Below are 17,297 nucleotides of genomic sequence, written 5' to 3'. Positions count from 1 at the left end.
CAAGCCAGCCTAGAATTGTAAAACAGCCCAGGGGTTCCAGTAGCTTGTTAAACACAGCAACAAGCCCCCTCATTGGGTCAGCATGACAAGGCAAGATGCACCAGTGAAGGTAATGATGCAAATCTGCCTGGAATACAGCTGGCACGTGTGGTAGAGGAAATAAGTTACCGTGGCTTATTTCCCCCTCAGCAATCGTGCGAACCAGTCAATGTCATACACATGTCATCATAGCAGCTGGCTATATCCTGAAAAATGTGGTCTAAACCTGGAGATGACGCATATTCAACTTGTTATAATTGTATAGAAAAGTTAAACCTTCTACAGTGTGCCCTGTTTAAAACTTGGTTATATGTTATTTATTTATATAATTTATATCACTGATATCATGTGCTGTTCAGTGAGCTGAGGTTTTATTGGCTTTTGGTGTTCAGTTGCCATCTCTGAAAAGATGTGCAGTTGTAGATGAATGCCATAATGTGATCTAGGCTCAACTTAGTGCCTCATGGGTCAAAATGGTTGAGCAAATGATCTCCAAGAAAAAAATATCAATCACTGAAAGTATTTACATACTGTGGAAAGTGTGACATAATGTGTGCTAGGCCAAATGGCAATACTTTTTACTGATGCAGTTTGCATAGCTGAACAGTGAACATTAGGATACATTTTAAAGCTAGATTTTATTCATGCAATTTCCTTTTTACTCCTGTTGAAAATGTTTAATTACACTTGTATTTTGATCTGTTATATTAGATGAAGAAATATTATTAGCCCGTTTTAATAAAGTAGCTGTTATAACCGCTAGACTTTCTCTGGCCAAATAGTCATTAATATTGCAATAAAATATCATTGAAAATAATACTGGTTTCATTTGTGGTTATTCAAAAGGCATGAAACCTTAATGCTAAATGAATGTTGTTTTAATCGTATTTCATTTGCCAACACATCAAAGGGAAGCTAAAACAACAAACTAAAAATATGGACATTTTTCTTTGAAATTTATTGCTTGCATGTAAATTTTCAATATATGAAAAGGTGTGTATTCAGGCCAAAAACACACTTGTTGACAGCTTTCAAGTGACTTTGCTTTGAAGATTTACACTTCCTAAAAACTGTAACTTAGATTAAGCATTTGGATGCACATAAGTTCTCAAGCCATAATGCAATGATTTAGTTTAATAGACAGCAACATATTTGGGTAGTTGAATTACTAAGTGCAAATAAAATGTGGCCTTGGAAAGTGTTCCACCGTAGGAAAACTGCTGTTCAGTCAGTGGTGGTGTTGGCTACTCTAAAATGAATTGTATCCAGTACTGTGAAGGCAAGTAAATGGTTTATCTTCAGATTAGTAGAGATCTGAACAGTTGACTTCTTATTGTTCTTTATGTCAGTAGAACAGCTGTTTTACAACAAAACTCCAATGTGAGCAGTGAAGTTCTTCAATATATGTTGGCTGCACATAATGTGGAAAGTGTGGGCTATTGTTGTTCATTCCTTGGGATATGTATTTATATACTTTGATACTAACTTCCATGTCTGGTCTTCCAGTCATTTACACAGAATGACTGTATATTGAGAGGAAAATCTAGTTACAGATATCTGATTTACATATTTCAAGTTAATTCTCTTGGTTGATTTGAGCAGTTTTCATGGTATGATGTTGTTGTTTGTTTGTTTTTAGGCTTAGGTTTTACTAGCTGTGAGGAAGTAGCCATTGTCAGGGATTGTCACTGTTCATCTTTATGAAATATTTTTCAGAGAGAGAGAGAGAGAGGAGGGGAAATCAATCAAAGAATATTTTCCTTGTTTGAAAGGAATGTTATGAAATTCTTTGCAAATAGTTTCCTATTTAATCACTAACAAGACAGTTGATGAATTGGGGTAAATAAATGTTTGCTCAGCTGTTTCTTGTTAATCTCCACTTAGGTCATGTTGGTCTTGTGCTTGAAAATAACCACTCTTCTAGGGTTTAAATGTTTTTTCTGTTGGACAGAACTGGCCTAGAGTAAATGCAGTGGATTAGGTTGGATAACATCCAGTGGACTATAGACTAGTTCTATATAGTCTCTTTTTCTGTGGGGGTGCTTTCGGAATTATTCCTATTGAAGCACAAATGTGTAAAACTGTTATGTTTGGATTTGGCAATGATTTTCAAGAAAGCATCCATTAACAGGAAATTAGATTCATGTTACCTCTTGTTCTCAGATCACTTATGGGGGGGAATCCAATTTTCCATATATGAATTGTTGCAAAAGTGCTACTGTGGAGGGATCCATTCAAAGGAAAGGGCTGTAGATTAATGGCAGACACATGCTTTGCATGCAGAAGGTTCCAGGATCGGTCTTTGACATCTCTGGGGAAAAACTCTACCTGAAACCTTGAGAGCCACTGAAACGGCTAGTCAGTGTGGAGCAATGGTCTTCAACTGGTGGGTCACGACACAACATCAGTCCATATGGGTTGAATCAAAGCTGTTGCCACCATCTTGGGCATTTGTGAAAGTGGGTCCCATGTTGCAGGTTGGGAGTTTGAGGTAGGTCTCAGATCTGGACCAATTAAAGACCACTGGTGTAGAGAATACTATGCCAGATGGACCAGTATTCTGACTTGGTATAAGGCAACTTCTTATGTTCCATTACATTAGAGCATACCATAAATTATACAGAACTATCTTACATGTTAATTTTTAAAACTGGGGTGTGGTCTCTTATGAGCTCCCTGCTGCACCCAAAGATCTGCAGCAAACCACTATAGAAGCTTAGAAATGACCAATTTAGCTTTGGGGTGGGTGGGTTCTGCCACAATGCCACAGGGCTGCTGCTGATCATCCAGGACTATAAAGTGGTCCCCGGACCTGCCAAAGTTGTCCACTCTGCTTTAGAGCCATGCAGTGTAATTTAACTTAGGAGATTTGCCAGATAGCCTTAGGAAGCCCAAACATGAATCCACTCACTGGTAGATAATTCAACCATTCAAAAATAATGTATCTGCTATTGGAGTGGGATTGCTGATAGCTACTGCAACACTGGCCCTGGGGAAAAATAGAATGTCAAAACTTGCAAACCGCTTCTAAGTTTGGTCCACCACAACGTGCACTTGTCATGCCCTTCTGATTATTCAGTGACTAATAGGATATTGAACTGGGTTGTAATGAGCCAGAATATATTAATCAGTTTTATTTAATAGATTAATATACCTCTGAACATATTAAAAAATATCTCTAAGCAGTAAATAGGCACTATAATGCACACACTTTCTTAAGAGCAACTATTTGATGCCACGTCGGATGGTGAAGTTATGTCTTACTAAACTAATATGTTTTATGCTATGTGTAGTTAATGGTTGAATATAAAAGATGTATTCCTCTTCACAAGAAGAAATAAATCACATAGAGTATGGAGGAAGAAAAGAAGGGAAACCAAGATGTGGATCATCTGCTTCATTTTAAAAGGTTGAAGCCTTTGCAGATCAGTCCTTCCAAGCTAGTATCAGCTGCAGACTTTTAGAAGTGATTTATTAATATGAGCAAGGTAATATATTGAATGGAGCAACTATGCTTGTGATTTGGATTTGATGGAACTTCTAACAGTTGTTTCTGTTTTAAAGCCTTCCCTATTTGTTGGTCTCCATGATTTTTTAATGGATTACACTATTACCTATTCTGCATTATCAGTGTGCTAATATGATTGACAGCACAGTAATAGTAAGCTTCATTCATAATATGGCATGTCTGTCTTCAGTAAGCAATAATTGCACTCTGCAGTATGGAGCTTTTTGATCTCTCTTTACTGATGATTAGAGTGGACTTTGCTCCTTCCTAAACACTTAAAAATTTGGCGCCTCTTCTGCGGAGGAAGCCATTAGCAGTTCTGTCAACAGGTCTTCACAGGAGGAAGCCAAACTCAGGAAAAGGGCAGCTAGGAAGACCACAAGATGTATATTCTGAGAAATTATTTTGGTCCGCATGGGTGCATTTGTACAGCCCTGAAAAACACAGAAGCTTATTTTAACTAATAGAAAAATAAGCCATCCTGATTTCATCAAAAACATTTGCATAGTAGGTCGCTGACCCATAAGAACTCAAGAAAAAACAAAAAGGGTCATGTTTAAATAGACCAGAGGATTTAAAACCACAATTCCTGTGCTTGCAAAGCAAGGATTATAGTAGTGAATGAAGAGAGTACTTTGGAAGCAGCACAGAATACTGCTGAAACAATAGATTTAGTATGTTCCCATATATTCTTCCCTTAAACTATTCTTGGTTTTGTGACATGAACGTTAACATTTTTACTTCACAATTAAGAGCATGGATTTCTAAATGCATTTGTAGAATGTTAGGTTGCCTCCACTAATAGGGTGTACAAAATCCCCTTTGTCTGCAGCCTCCTTGCTCTTGGAGTTCACATAACATGCACAAGGGCCTTAGCTAGACCTAAGGTTTATCCCGAGATCGTCCCAGGGTCGCCCCTGCCTGCTCCCGGGATATCCTGTGTGTCATTTACATGAACAGGGATGACCTTGAGACGATCCCGGGATAAACCTTAGGTCTAGCTAAGGCTTGAGTGATACAATGACATGTTAGTCAGCAGCATTCATGTGGAAACACAGTGCATAGACAGAATATTCAGTCTTCCTGAGAGATAGAAGATGCTACAGAGAGCATGTGGAGATTATGACCTTGGCATCAGTGTATGAAGTTCCCTTGAATTTATGGAGTGTGAACATCAAGGAGGGAGATTTGCCCTTTCTATTAAGGTGAATGAAGTGCAGCAGCTCATCTGAATTAGTGAATTAAGATCTGGCGGATAAATTAGACATAATGGTAAATGCACATCTCATTCCCCACTCCTCCTCCATAACATTGAAAAGAACTTGCCTCATGTTTTGACATCATGATTATTTTATTTCAACTGGGCATTGCATTAAGTTGGGGCGATGGGCAGAAGTTAGAACAGCAGAACCTGGAAAGAAGGACATCACCACCACCACCACCACCTTCTGGGTGAGTTGAGTTTGAGAATGAGACACCTGCAAGGCAGAGAACAGTAAAAGTAGTAGTATCAGAGAGGTGAAGCCAAGTTTCAGGGAGGAAAAGTAGTAGTGTTTAGTGAGAGACTGAGCAAAGAAAAGCATGGACTGTGATTGCTTTCTGGATGAGCAAGTGGCAAATCCAGAGAGGACTGGAGAATGGAAAGTTGCGGGGAGGGATGTCAATGTTTAGGATTGAGATTTGGCGAGAGAGATGAGGGGTGGGTGCCATAATGCTTGAAATGGGCCTTTCAGGCAGAACAAGGAGTTCAAGCAGTCCAAGCCCATGCAGGTTTTTCAGGTGCCTCTGGCAGTTGTTGGAGTTCACATGGTGGGAGGGGCCACAGGGCTGCCACTTGGGCAAAGATGACACATCCAAGCAGTCCTGATCCACTTGGAATGAGGATGAAGCAAACTCTATTTAGATATTAGGAATGAGGAATGTGAAAACTGGCTTGGGAGGTGGGGCTTCTGCAAACCATTTACCGTAATGTGTAGTTTGGTCTTGGTAGCACTGATGTAAAGCTTTTTACTTTCTTCATTAATTTTTGGAACCAAATTAATGGCCCTCCATATGTAGAGATGTAGGAATGTTCACACAAATAATTTAACTGGTTTATACATAAAACTGGGAAATTTTTATACATCTTGGAAAAGAAGAACATAATTTTTTAGACTTTAAAAATGAAAATAAAATGAACTAGTACATAAGAAAAAGCTTCTAGATACTCACAGACTTTATAGAGGAGAGATTGTATTACTTTACCACTCAGGAATCTTGTTAGACATGGAGCAGTATATAACCCTTAAAAATAAAAATCTATCTTAAGAAGGCCACAATCAATGATAGGTGGTGCTATTTGATAGTCCCAGTGTAATTCACACTTGTGTGCATTGGCCTAAGCTGCTATTATCATTGTTATTACTTTCATTTCTATGCCACCCAAAACCAGAAGCACTCTGGGCAGTTGACAACTATTCTTTAAAGAGAACTTGAAGCAAGCTTATCAGTGTGTCACCTTCCCTTAGGCATATTTTCAGCTCTCTTGCCAGAATAGCAGGGACACTCCTTCAGGTGGTGATAATAATAGCTGTTGCCAGTCATGGTTGATTGTCATATTTGTTTTTTTCCCGCGTTAGGACAGACAAGATGTAAGGGTGGGGATCCTTAAAATAGATTGCAATTTCCCAAGGAACCTTAAGACCAAAATATGTTTCCTGACCAGATGCAAGACTAATGTTGATATATAATTCCCTTTTCCTGCAGTGTAGTACACACACAAATAATTACATATTAATTGTGTGTCCACAGACAGAATTATAGTATTAACTTTTGAAACATATATTTTTAGTTAATCACCCATTTATTTTCAGAATATATATCCTGCCTGTCTAAGAAATTCTCAGGGTTATTTTAAAAAACGTTGGTTTCAATCTCCAGTCCTTGAAGTCTATTCATAAATTCTTTAGACCCTGATGGTAAGGATGAGTTTCTCTGTTAGTTTTCTTCACATGGGTTAGCAGCCGTAGTCTTCATCATGTGATGAGGAAAGTTGATGGGCTTGGTCATTAGAAAATATATTGAAGTGACCAGGGGAGGCTCCAGGAGTATCGTTAGACTGATCCTAACTATATAATGAGGGGGAAATTCCATTATTAATGAGCCTGTTCCCCAGTCATTGATAAGTGGGATTCCCGTTCACTACCATCTTGATTTATATTCAGCTTTGGTTTCTATACCCTCATATACTCTCCAGACAGTAGCTAAAATCTGCAACAGTTGCTCCAGTTTCAGATGAAAAATAGAGTTGTGTGTTTATTGGTGGCCTGAGGCTAGGACTGGATGCTGGAATAGTTCATCCAGGAGGGAATCTACATGTTGTACTGAAGGCGCTTGCATGCGCCCCCAGTACGCCAGGAGAGCTCAGCTTCCGACCCGGGTCGCTCTTACCCCGGCAGCAGGAGGCCGGCGGGGAGGCAGCGGCAAGGAAGCGGCCAGATTCCCCAGCCGCCGCCACCTCCGTCTCTTCTGGGCTGCAGGTAGGCAGGAATCTACACCATCGTTTTGGGGGCGTACTGGGGGCGCATGCAAGCGCCTTCAGTACGACGTGTAGATTCCCTCCAAGTCTAATTCTGGCAGCAGTGTCCTACATTGTCAGGGTCTGTTGGGCTTGAACTGAACAGTAGCCCCTTCAATTGGTGGGGCATAGTTTAATTCAGACATAGCACGTAACCAGGTTTATGCTATGTGAACAATCCATTAAGGACCCTTTGCCTCGCATAATCCCATCTCATCCTCTTACATGCCATGATTCCCTTGGTCCTTGGTTTGTGGCTAGCCGCAGTCTGCCATTTTGTCCAATCTGGCAAACTATGGCGTGTACTTGGCAACCAGGATAAAATTGTTGTTTCCAGCCCTGGTTTGTACTGACCATAGTTTGCTTGTTCAGATAACATGGAAGAGAGTAAGGAAATTGCAATTTGCGAGAGAAGAGGAGAGGGAAGGAACAAGAGCTTTCTGTTCCTTAAAGCCTCATTCAGAACCAGCCCCTTATGAAGTTCCTGGATTGGACATGCCTGTTTATAAATATTAGGAACCTGGCTTTCTTTCTGCCTTTGAAAGGGTGTCAGCAGTACCTTCTACTTCGGGTTGTACATCAGTTTCCTCTTTCTCTGTTTGCTAGGTTGAACTGAGTCTTCTGACCTCTCTTGAATATCTTTCAAGTTACGTTTCAGCGGATACATGATGGTGTTTTTGTGTGTCTATATCTTTTCTAATAACTTTTGAAGGGGGCAATGGTTTAATCAGCAGGCAACTGAAACTCGTGTGTGTGTGTGTGTGTGTGTGCGCGAGAGAGAGTGAGTGCGTGCACACTATTTATATAAAGTGTTTTTGTTTTAAGAAGACTGGAAATGTTTTACAAAAACTGTTATCAGGCAGCCTAATAAAACACCTGGAAGATATAAAAGAATCACTGGGTATAATTAACAGGCTGGTGTATTTATTATTGTTCTAAGTGAACATCTGCCCTGCAGTTGAAGGTAAAAACAGATTGATGATGTAATCATGAAAAGTCTATTTTGCTTGAGCCTACTTAAACATCTTTGTAAATTGAAAAGAAGAGATCAAAATGAGGGTGAGGACAGGCACTTTTACTTTAGAAGTACATTGTGTTTTAGAAGCAAATAGTTGCTGGAAATCATAAATGTGACAAAAGACATTAACAAAAAGGATTTAATTGGCCAAAAGTTCTCAGTAATCATATTCTAAATAAAGGACTCCTTTACATCTTTTTTTGATTCATTCACCATACATCACAACCGGACTTACAACAATATATGCTCACTTCTGATTTGAGCATTTGGTGTAGTTTTAGCTTGGTCACATTACAAACCATGAGTATTTGGGTGAGTATGGAAATTGAACAAGAGACAGTGAACATAAAGTGAACAAGAGACAGTGTACCAGCGTAAGAGAGACCAAACAAGAAATGCTGGTGTTTATCCTTTTGCTACTTTTGTGAACATAAGAACCAGACCTCTTTGCCATTGAAATGTACATACTCAAAAAAGTTATCTTCCTTTCCTACTTTTCATTGGGATTTGTAGAGCATCTGGACTCATCATTGTGACTGCGAGGCAGAAAAAAGGAGCAGATAGATCAGCATTTTCATTTAGGTTTCTCAACCATGCAGGGCCCTGTCTGGCTACTGCATGCCAATATGTTCAGCCCCTTCATGCTCCATCCCAGTCATTGGTAGAGACACTTGATAGCTCTATGATTTCCCCTTTCTGTCTTGGGACACTCCTCTTGCATAAGCTGTGATAGCAAGGGAGCTGGGTCTCTTCAAAACCTTTGTAAGGGGCAGGATTGTGCCAGGCAGGATCTACACTACTGCTTTAAAACAGTTTATAACAGTAGTGACAAGTGTGAACCGCCCAGAGAGCTTTGGCTATTGAGCGGTATAGAAATGGAAATAAATAAATAAATAACTAAATAAAGGCTGAGGACACACTCCATATACAGTTTTCAAACCATTTTCATATCCTTCTTGGTGTAGATCTGGCCCCACTATGTATTGATTCTCCATTCTGCACTTTCGAAATCCAGTGTTTCGTTGTTTAGAATTGTTTCAGAAAATCTCCTTTAAAACCTTGCCCATAAAAACATTTTAAATAAAGAATTCAAATATTAACAGATACAGCCTGTTAATGCTCTGACTTCTCTTTTTCTCACATTAACTGAGCTCCAGCAGTCTGTGTAACAAGTAGCAATTGCACAAAATAATTCAAAATACAAATTGCTTGGCATTTGTTTCATTTCGCATAGTGATGGGTTTAGACAGTTACTTTTTTTTAAAAAAAAACACCTAGATATTAACTGAATTTCACACATCCTTAAATATATGTAAACAAAGTACAGCTGTGTCAAATAAACTGCTCTTGATTAGCTCACGTGACTTGAGCAAACCTCCTAAACAATGACGAAGTCACACCCAAAGTTCTCAATCATAAGTTTTACTTCTAAAGAAAGCGCTGCTATCCCAGCTGCTAAATTCCACATGTCTGTTGAAACACAGATGGATTAGAAGCCAAGGAACAAAGTAGTCTTGTGTTTTTGTTTTGTTACTTTTAAAGATGTGAGTACAAACATTAGACCACCCTTTGTCAATCACACTCCAGTGCCAACGTTTGCTTATTGAGACGTTAATTTAACTTGCTTTCTTGTGTCATGTCATATTCAGGTTACAGCTATGGATGAATTGACCAGGCCAATACATGGAATTGATATTCTTGAAACCTTTCTGGCTGGGATGAAAGTTGTAGTTCCTGTAGTCTGGATCTCCTTAAGGTTCTATGGGTTGGATCCAGATTCATACTGGATCAACTGTGTTGGCGGAAGTGGACTTCCCTGTCACCTCCTTCCCTCAGCTGCTAATCAAGAACAGGGAAAATGTTACAACAAACTACCATGGTTTAATTTATTCACATTGGCTGTTGCATCGTGCCGGGCTTCCAGGGGTGTCATTTTTGCATGACACCCACAGTTGCCCAGGTTGCCATGGGTGTTGTGCAAACCTAGGTGGCAAGGGTTGTGTGCAGGCTAGACAACCAAGCCATGTTTTTTTTTTAGGGCTGTCTAACTCTCAAACAACCCCTGCTGCATGGGTTCGCGTGACACAACAACCCATGGTAAGCCAGGTGCCTAGCACAACGCAACAGTCCCAAAGGAAGGCAGATTCTGGATCCAACCCTATGTATACAGAGAGAATTACTGTGATTTTAGTCCTGCTGTTTCTCTGGGTCTCAGCAGTTATCTATGGTCTTAGTGTGAATGGTTTTCATAAACCTCTGATCAATCATAAAGTGTAACTGAAGTGTGGCTAAAGAAGCTCTTGGAATTTGTATTGAATAGCTTCATTTCTTCTGCATATAATCTTTTTTAAAAATAATAATTTTGTCTTTGGATATTTCCAGTGCACTTTTTTTAATGAACCATAAGATAGGAAATTAAAGACTGTTAATGTAGCTTAGCACAAAAAACCAAAAATTTTTATCAGTGGTACACCTATCTCAGAACCTAGATCCTTCGTGAAAAATGAAGTATTTGCTTATAGATTATGTGTTGTTATGTCCTGAAGTATTTGAATAAATCTAGACCTGAGCAAAGTAGTTGTTCTCTGATATAACTCCATGGAAACAGAACAAATAGGAAACAAGTGTTTGGAGTAATAGAGCACCAGAATGTAATTGTAGAAGATGAAATGTATATTGCAGATGTGAATACAATCATAGATTCAATACTGCAACAGGATATTTCACAATTTCAAACATATATACACACCACTCAGCATGTCATAATCGATTGTATCTATAAAGTTTTTTAAAAAGCAGAGTTGCCATACTCAGATGGAAACATACTGTAATTAGAGATGTGTGACCCCATCCTGTGTTTGCTTCAGAAACCGTTTAGATTTGTCAAGTGTTCCTATTGAATGCTTAAAATAAAACCTTGAGGGATTTTTCAACCATCCAACAAAACCTGCTTCTAGGTCCCTCCTCCTGTTGGGCAGCATAGAAATGTATTAATAAATGACGACATAATAACTGGCTGGAGGAAAGCTAAACACAGGAAAGATACGTTGTGGCCTTTATAATGTGAAAATCTTAATAAAGTAGAATTAGGATACAGGGAAAATGTAACCACCCATGCTTTTCAGCAGGAAATTATGACTGAGGAGGATGAGATGTGTATTTTTTTCTGACTCTCAGTTCTATTCATGACACTTAGAAAATTACAAACGTCATAATCTCTGGCTGGATATGACACTCCTGAGAATGCTCAGGATTGTCATTTCCAGCTAAGGATAGGCCCCAATAGAATTCCCCTTACACTGGATACTTCCACTCTCTTAGCAAAGGTTGTTGGGTCTTGCTTGTGGTAGGGAAGTCTGACTAGCATAACAGATGGGAGCTGGACCCAAAGCTAAAAGGGTCTGGACCCAACTCAGAATAGGGTAGGGAGATTTTGAAGGGAAGAGACATAGCTCAGCAGTGGAGCATCTGCTTTGCATGCAAAGGTTCCCAGGTTCAATCTCTGCTATCTCCAGATAGAACTGGAAAAACTCCTGTCTGAAACCCTGGAGAGCCATTGCTTCGACTCAGTGTTGACAATACTGGGCTAAATGGACCGATGCTCTGATGCAGTTTAAGGCAGGTTCCTATGTTTTTATGAATTCTGAACACTCAAAAATTCAAAGTTAGAACATAAGAAGAGCCATTGTCATGTTTCCCATTCCCTCTGACATTCACACATGCTGGCAAACTGACATGGGACAGTCAAACAGTGAGACTTCTTTTATTCAGGGAAATCTCACGGTGAAAAGCTTAATTATTACATACGTCCAAAACCACCCGAAGCTGATTGATGTTCAGAACACTCTTAAGGTTCAAGATAATGTACAGTCAAAATGCTTTAACAAACCTGGTTTCCCAGTTGTCATCTCAATGGTTCCAAAAATGGGTTCCAAACCCGACCAAGGGAAGGGAAAGATTCATGGTACGCTCCTTCAAGCAATCTCAATGGGGAATTCTTGAAAGACTTCACAAACCATCCCAAGGGAGCTGGACCAAACGCGGCCACACGTTGGTTACTCAGGGAACATGGCCAAAGTCTAAACAAGTTCATGGTGTGTGTGCATTTAAAACTTCGGGCACAAGGACTTCCGTGCTCTTACTTTAGCACTGGGAACTCCCTGCCACCTAAGCCTGGCAGAGGAAAAGTCCAATGGTCAATCTCAGCCTGCCACATGCTGAGCTCCAAATACACAATCCAGGGAAGGGAAAATCTCAGGCAGAAGGAGTCCTGTGCTTGTACTTCAGCCAAGGGAACTCCCTGCCACCTAAGTCTGGCAGGGAAAGGTCCAACAGTCAATCCCAGCCTGCCAAATGCTGACCTTACCTCAAACACACAACGGCACCCTCCTCCCCATGTTTCCCAGCAACGGGTGTACATGTCTCTAATACTGGAGGTAGCATCACTTATTACAATGCTGAATCTGATATCTTTCTTGCATCCAACCAGTAGTCCCCAGCACCACTTCTGGGAGCACTCAGCCAGTAAGAGTAGCACCACTGCAACACAGTGTCTCCAAGTTCCATATTGGCTGAACACCACAGAATGGTCAATGATTTAAAATGCCACTGAAAGGTCCAGAAGAACAGGGATGCTTTCCCCGATTCAATTCCCTGTGTAGACCATTCACCAAGGTGACCAAGGCTGCTCCATTCCCCAAATCCAGCCTATACTCAGATTGGAAAGGATGCAAATAATGAACTTCATCCAAGAAGGCCTGGAGTTGATTCACCGCCACTCCGTCTAGGACCATGCCCAGAAAAGGATTGTTGGGGTCTAGACAATAGTATTTAGAGTGGTGGAATCCAACATTGGTTTTTTTTTGTGTTTTTTTAAATGGCTCTACCACAGCTTCCTTTAAAGCAAAGCAACTTAGATCCCTTCCAATGTTTTAGCCTACTGCTTGCATCTTACCTCACCATTTGCTATGCTGGCTAGGGCTGATTGGACTTGTAGGCCAAAATATTGGCAGTGCTGCAAGTTGTTCACCCCTGCTTTACAGGAACTGGGACACAGCCTTCCCCTCAAAAACCATTTACCATTTCCACCACTCTACTGGCCTGGTCTCCTCTGGTGACTTTTAATAACAAGGATAGGCAAGGGTCCAACAACAGGTATTTGGCTTTGCTTCTCCAAGCAACTTGTTCACATCCTCAGATTTAACATGATGAAACTCCTCCATCAGAACTAGACAGTTGGCTGCCTTAAAAATCATCCCAGAGCCTCTTCTCTGATGTGACTGATTTTCTCAACAAAAGTGTTTTGCAAATGTGTCACAATGGGTTGCTGAAAACTCCCCCTTACTATTCTGGGCCCCAAAACACAGCAGCTCCTTTTCAACTCGAAACAACTCTGCTGGATGACACTGTGGTGATACAAAGATGAGAGAGCAGTTTTGAAACCCTTTGCTCAGAGTTCTACAATTTGGTTGAGATCGTTGTGTTAGCTTGTGTCTTTTCTCTCATAGACCTTTGGTGAAACTCATTATTATTGTATGGAAAATAACCTTTTTTTAAGGTATAAGGGATATTTGAAAGAGAATAATATAATATCCTATTAAAAATTAAAAACCAAATTAAATGGTGTTGCCTGTCATGGTTCAAATTTGATCAATTTTCAACTAAATCATGCCAACACCTACAAAATATTACAGAGTTTGAGCGACTAATAATGAGGCATAAAGAACATTTATTATGTAAGATCTATAAATTGAATTGATTTTATCTGTACGCTGGACTGAGATCCCAATGATATAGGGTGGGATACAAATATTTAAATAAATAACTTTTAAAATAGGAAATGGAATCAGAACAGGTTAAATATTATATGGGTAAGCGGGCACAAAGTACTGGGAATAATATTCCAGTAAAATTTGGTAAAACCTGTGGAGTAATTTTTCATTCTTTTAGTATATATTTTAATATAATTTATATGTATTTTAATATATATTGTATTACTTTTATTAGATTGTAAGCCTATGCGGCAGAGTCTTGCTATTTACTGTTTTACTCTGTACAGCACCATGTACATTGATGGTGCTATATAAATAAATAATAATAATAATAATACTTTTATTGTACAGGGGGAGTTCAGGATATTGTCTGTACTAGCAGAACAATAAACATGTTAAAAATATTATATATGTATATGTTAATGGGAATACAGCATAACAGTATATGTGATCAAAATTGTCTGAATTGCTTAGGACTAGTAGATGGATTGCCCTTTTGGTCTCGTACAACACAGATTTTGTTCGAAACTACATACTATCTTGGAAGTACTAAAATCTAAAGTTGTAAAATGTATGTGCGTGTGAAGGGGAAAAGACAGAAGAGCATATCACATATCAAATATGCATTGAGTGCTTTAAGCAATCTATTGTGAGTGATTTAATATAATGTGCTATTTACAATTTGAAGAGAGGGTCTGGGTTAAACTTCTTTTTTTACTTTTTTTTTTCCCTAATGAAGATCAATCCATCTTAAAAACCCTGAAAGACTCTGTTTGTTCAGTACCATTTTAATGTCTACTGCTCATGGATCTTTCACTTTATAGACAAGTCTCCAAATAATCTGTATTAACTTTGCCCATTCTTTATTTAGGCGCCTGAACAGAAATAAACTGCAAGTTCTTCCAGAGCTCCTTTTTCAGAACACACTGAAGCTAACCAGACTGTAAGTATAGTTTTTATTTTTGGCGTACTATATGTGCTTTGTTTGGTTTCTAAGTCAGCAATTTTGGCTGTGAGGTTTTGGTATGATGCCTTCTTGAAGTGGATTTTGAGATGTATCTTGGTTTATTGTACAAGCTCTTTGCTGAGAAACAAATTTTAGAAACATTTCCTTGTCTTTTTACTGGTGCTATAGAGTGATTGCGAAATTGAAGTTGCTGGTGTTTCAACTCCTTTTCATTGGCTGTGTCTGGATTTTTTTCCCTATTTCCTTCATTTATGGTGACCATATGACTGGATTTGCCCGGATTTGTCCGGGTTTTTGGTGACAAATCCGGGAGGGGGAGGGGAAATCTGGATTTTTCCAATCTTCCTAATAAGCCAAAGAGCAGCTCTAATGGGAATTAACAAAAATGCTAATAACTCCGTCATTTTAAAAGATAAAGACATGAAACTTGGCACAATGGTAGCTCTTAGGAAGGGCTTTAGTCATACCAAATTTGAAACAGATCCGTTTATTGATTTTTTAGGAATTTTTTTAATAATTGAGGTTTTAAAATTATTATTTTTAAAATTGTCATTTTTAAATATAAAGAGATGAAATCTCGCACCATGATAGGTTTTAGGTAGAGCTTTAGCCATACCAAATTTGAAACAGATCTGTTCATCCATTGATTTTTAAGGAATTTTTTAATAATTGAGGTTTTATAATTACTATTTTTAAAATAGTCATTTTTAAAGATAAAGAGATGAAACTTTTCACCATGATAGGTTTTATGTAGAGCTTTAGCCATACCAAATTTGAAACAGATCTGTTCATCCATTGATTTTTTAGGAATTTTTTAAAAAATGAGGTTTTAAAATTATTTTGTAGAACAGATTTGTCTTAAATGTGTGCTGTAAAATCAGACATGTGACCAAGCCTATGTTCAGTTGGGCATGCCCCCTTGGTGCTAGACACGCCCCCTTGGGGGCCGACCATGTTGTCCTCCTTTTTGGTTTCCAAAATATGGTCACCCTACTTCATTCCCACCCCCCACCCCAGTGCAGATGCAAGAAGACCAGAAGCTTTCACTTTAAGTTCACCAGAGTTAGCATGTTGCTTGGATCCTAAACTACGATTAATATTAACTAAGGTGTGTTGAAACAAGCAAGCTTCATAACCCATGCTTTCAAATTGGCTTGTTTCAAACAAACCACACTTAACTACAGTTTGTCAGGTTTGGGCAACACAACAAATCATAGTTAATTAAAAATGGAAGAAAAGCTCCCAATCTCTTCATGACCATGCTAGAGGGTCAGAGGGGAGTGCTCATGAGCCCTGGGGAAGTCTAGGCTCATTACCATCACAATAAAACATGTTTTATTGTGGCATCTGAATGCAGCCAATGCACATGGACAGAAGAAGTTTTGGAGATTGGTGTCCGTAAAGGCAGTGATTTTGGTATACTCAAGCTGTGTTGATGGCTTTACATTATCTGTTGTGTCTCTTGATGCCTGAAGGAATGCTTGGATTATTGTCACCTCTCTCATGTCTCTTTAAGTATTTGCTAGATACATGTGAATTTGAGCTTAAAGTAAGTGTGGTCATGATTGAACTGTAGTGTCAAAGTCAAATCTCTAAAGAAAATTTACAATAAAATGGCTGTGAGTCATATTTGTATGAGGGAAAATTAGAACATTTTCTGACATCAATTTATTGAAAGACTTCTCAATCGTAGGTTGCATAGTACATTTCTTACAAGTGTTTATCCTGTTTTATAACAAGATCAATTTACATCAGAATATATGCAAGATTTACATATTGGCTGCATCATGAGCTCTATAAAATCTTTAATTAAAATGCTGTTAGTATCTTGGTAGCCACAGCATATGAAAGGTTCCCAGAATTAATGGATCTTGTGATCAACCAAGATCCTCTAGTTCCAGCCAATAAGTTCAACATCTGTTTTCAGCCAAAGTTAACAGTAGCAATGGTGATTATAATAAAGGTTGTTCTAGGTATCCTCACACATGTCATTTTCACAGTGTGCAGTTAAGCTTTACAGATATGTTTACTATACAAGAATGAAGGGTTGGAAGTTTAACTTGCATATGTTTTATCTGAAAAGGATTTTGTGGATTTCATTCAATTCCTAGCACCATGGATACTTCATAATTTGGACCAACCTTCCCCAACCTTGTGCCCTCTGGATTTTGGACTTCACCTCCCAACAGCCTCAGCAAGAATGGCCAATGGTCAGGAATGCTGGGAGATGTAGTCTAAACTATCTCGAAGCCACCAAATTAGGGAAGGTTGCCTTAACATTTCAATAAGAATTAAAGTGAATGCAAATGTGTTTTGCCCTTGATAGACTATTGAACAACTTACATAACTATGAAGAAGGGTTGCAGTCTTTGTGTAAATAAAACAAAGGAACCACTTCGACAGCCAAAGTTAAATGGAAAGTGGCAATCAAATAGCAG

At 38.9% G+C, this 17,297-nt stretch overlaps 1 protein-coding gene across 1 annotated transcript in view; it reads left to right on the top strand.

Annotated features, from left to right (window-relative positions):
- The window catches only part of SLIT3 (slit guidance ligand 3), a 538,785-nt gene that overhangs the window by 36,565 nt on the left and 484,923 nt on the right, over positions 1-17,297 (top strand). The window contains exon 4 of the mRNA XM_063120567.1: positions 14,764-14,835. Coding sequence (XP_062976637.1) covers positions 14,764-14,835 — 72 coding nt within the window. The remainder of the gene's footprint in view (positions 1-14,763; positions 14,836-17,297) is intronic.

Source organism: Elgaria multicarinata, chromosome 3, assembly GCF_023053635.1.
Source record: "Elgaria multicarinata webbii isolate HBS135686 ecotype San Diego chromosome 3, rElgMul1.1.pri, whole genome shotgun sequence".
NCBI lineage: Eukaryota > Metazoa > Chordata > Lepidosauria > Squamata > Anguidae > Elgaria > Elgaria multicarinata.
Note: the sequence above shows the minus strand (reverse complement) of the source record. Positions and strands in the feature narration are given on the sequence as shown.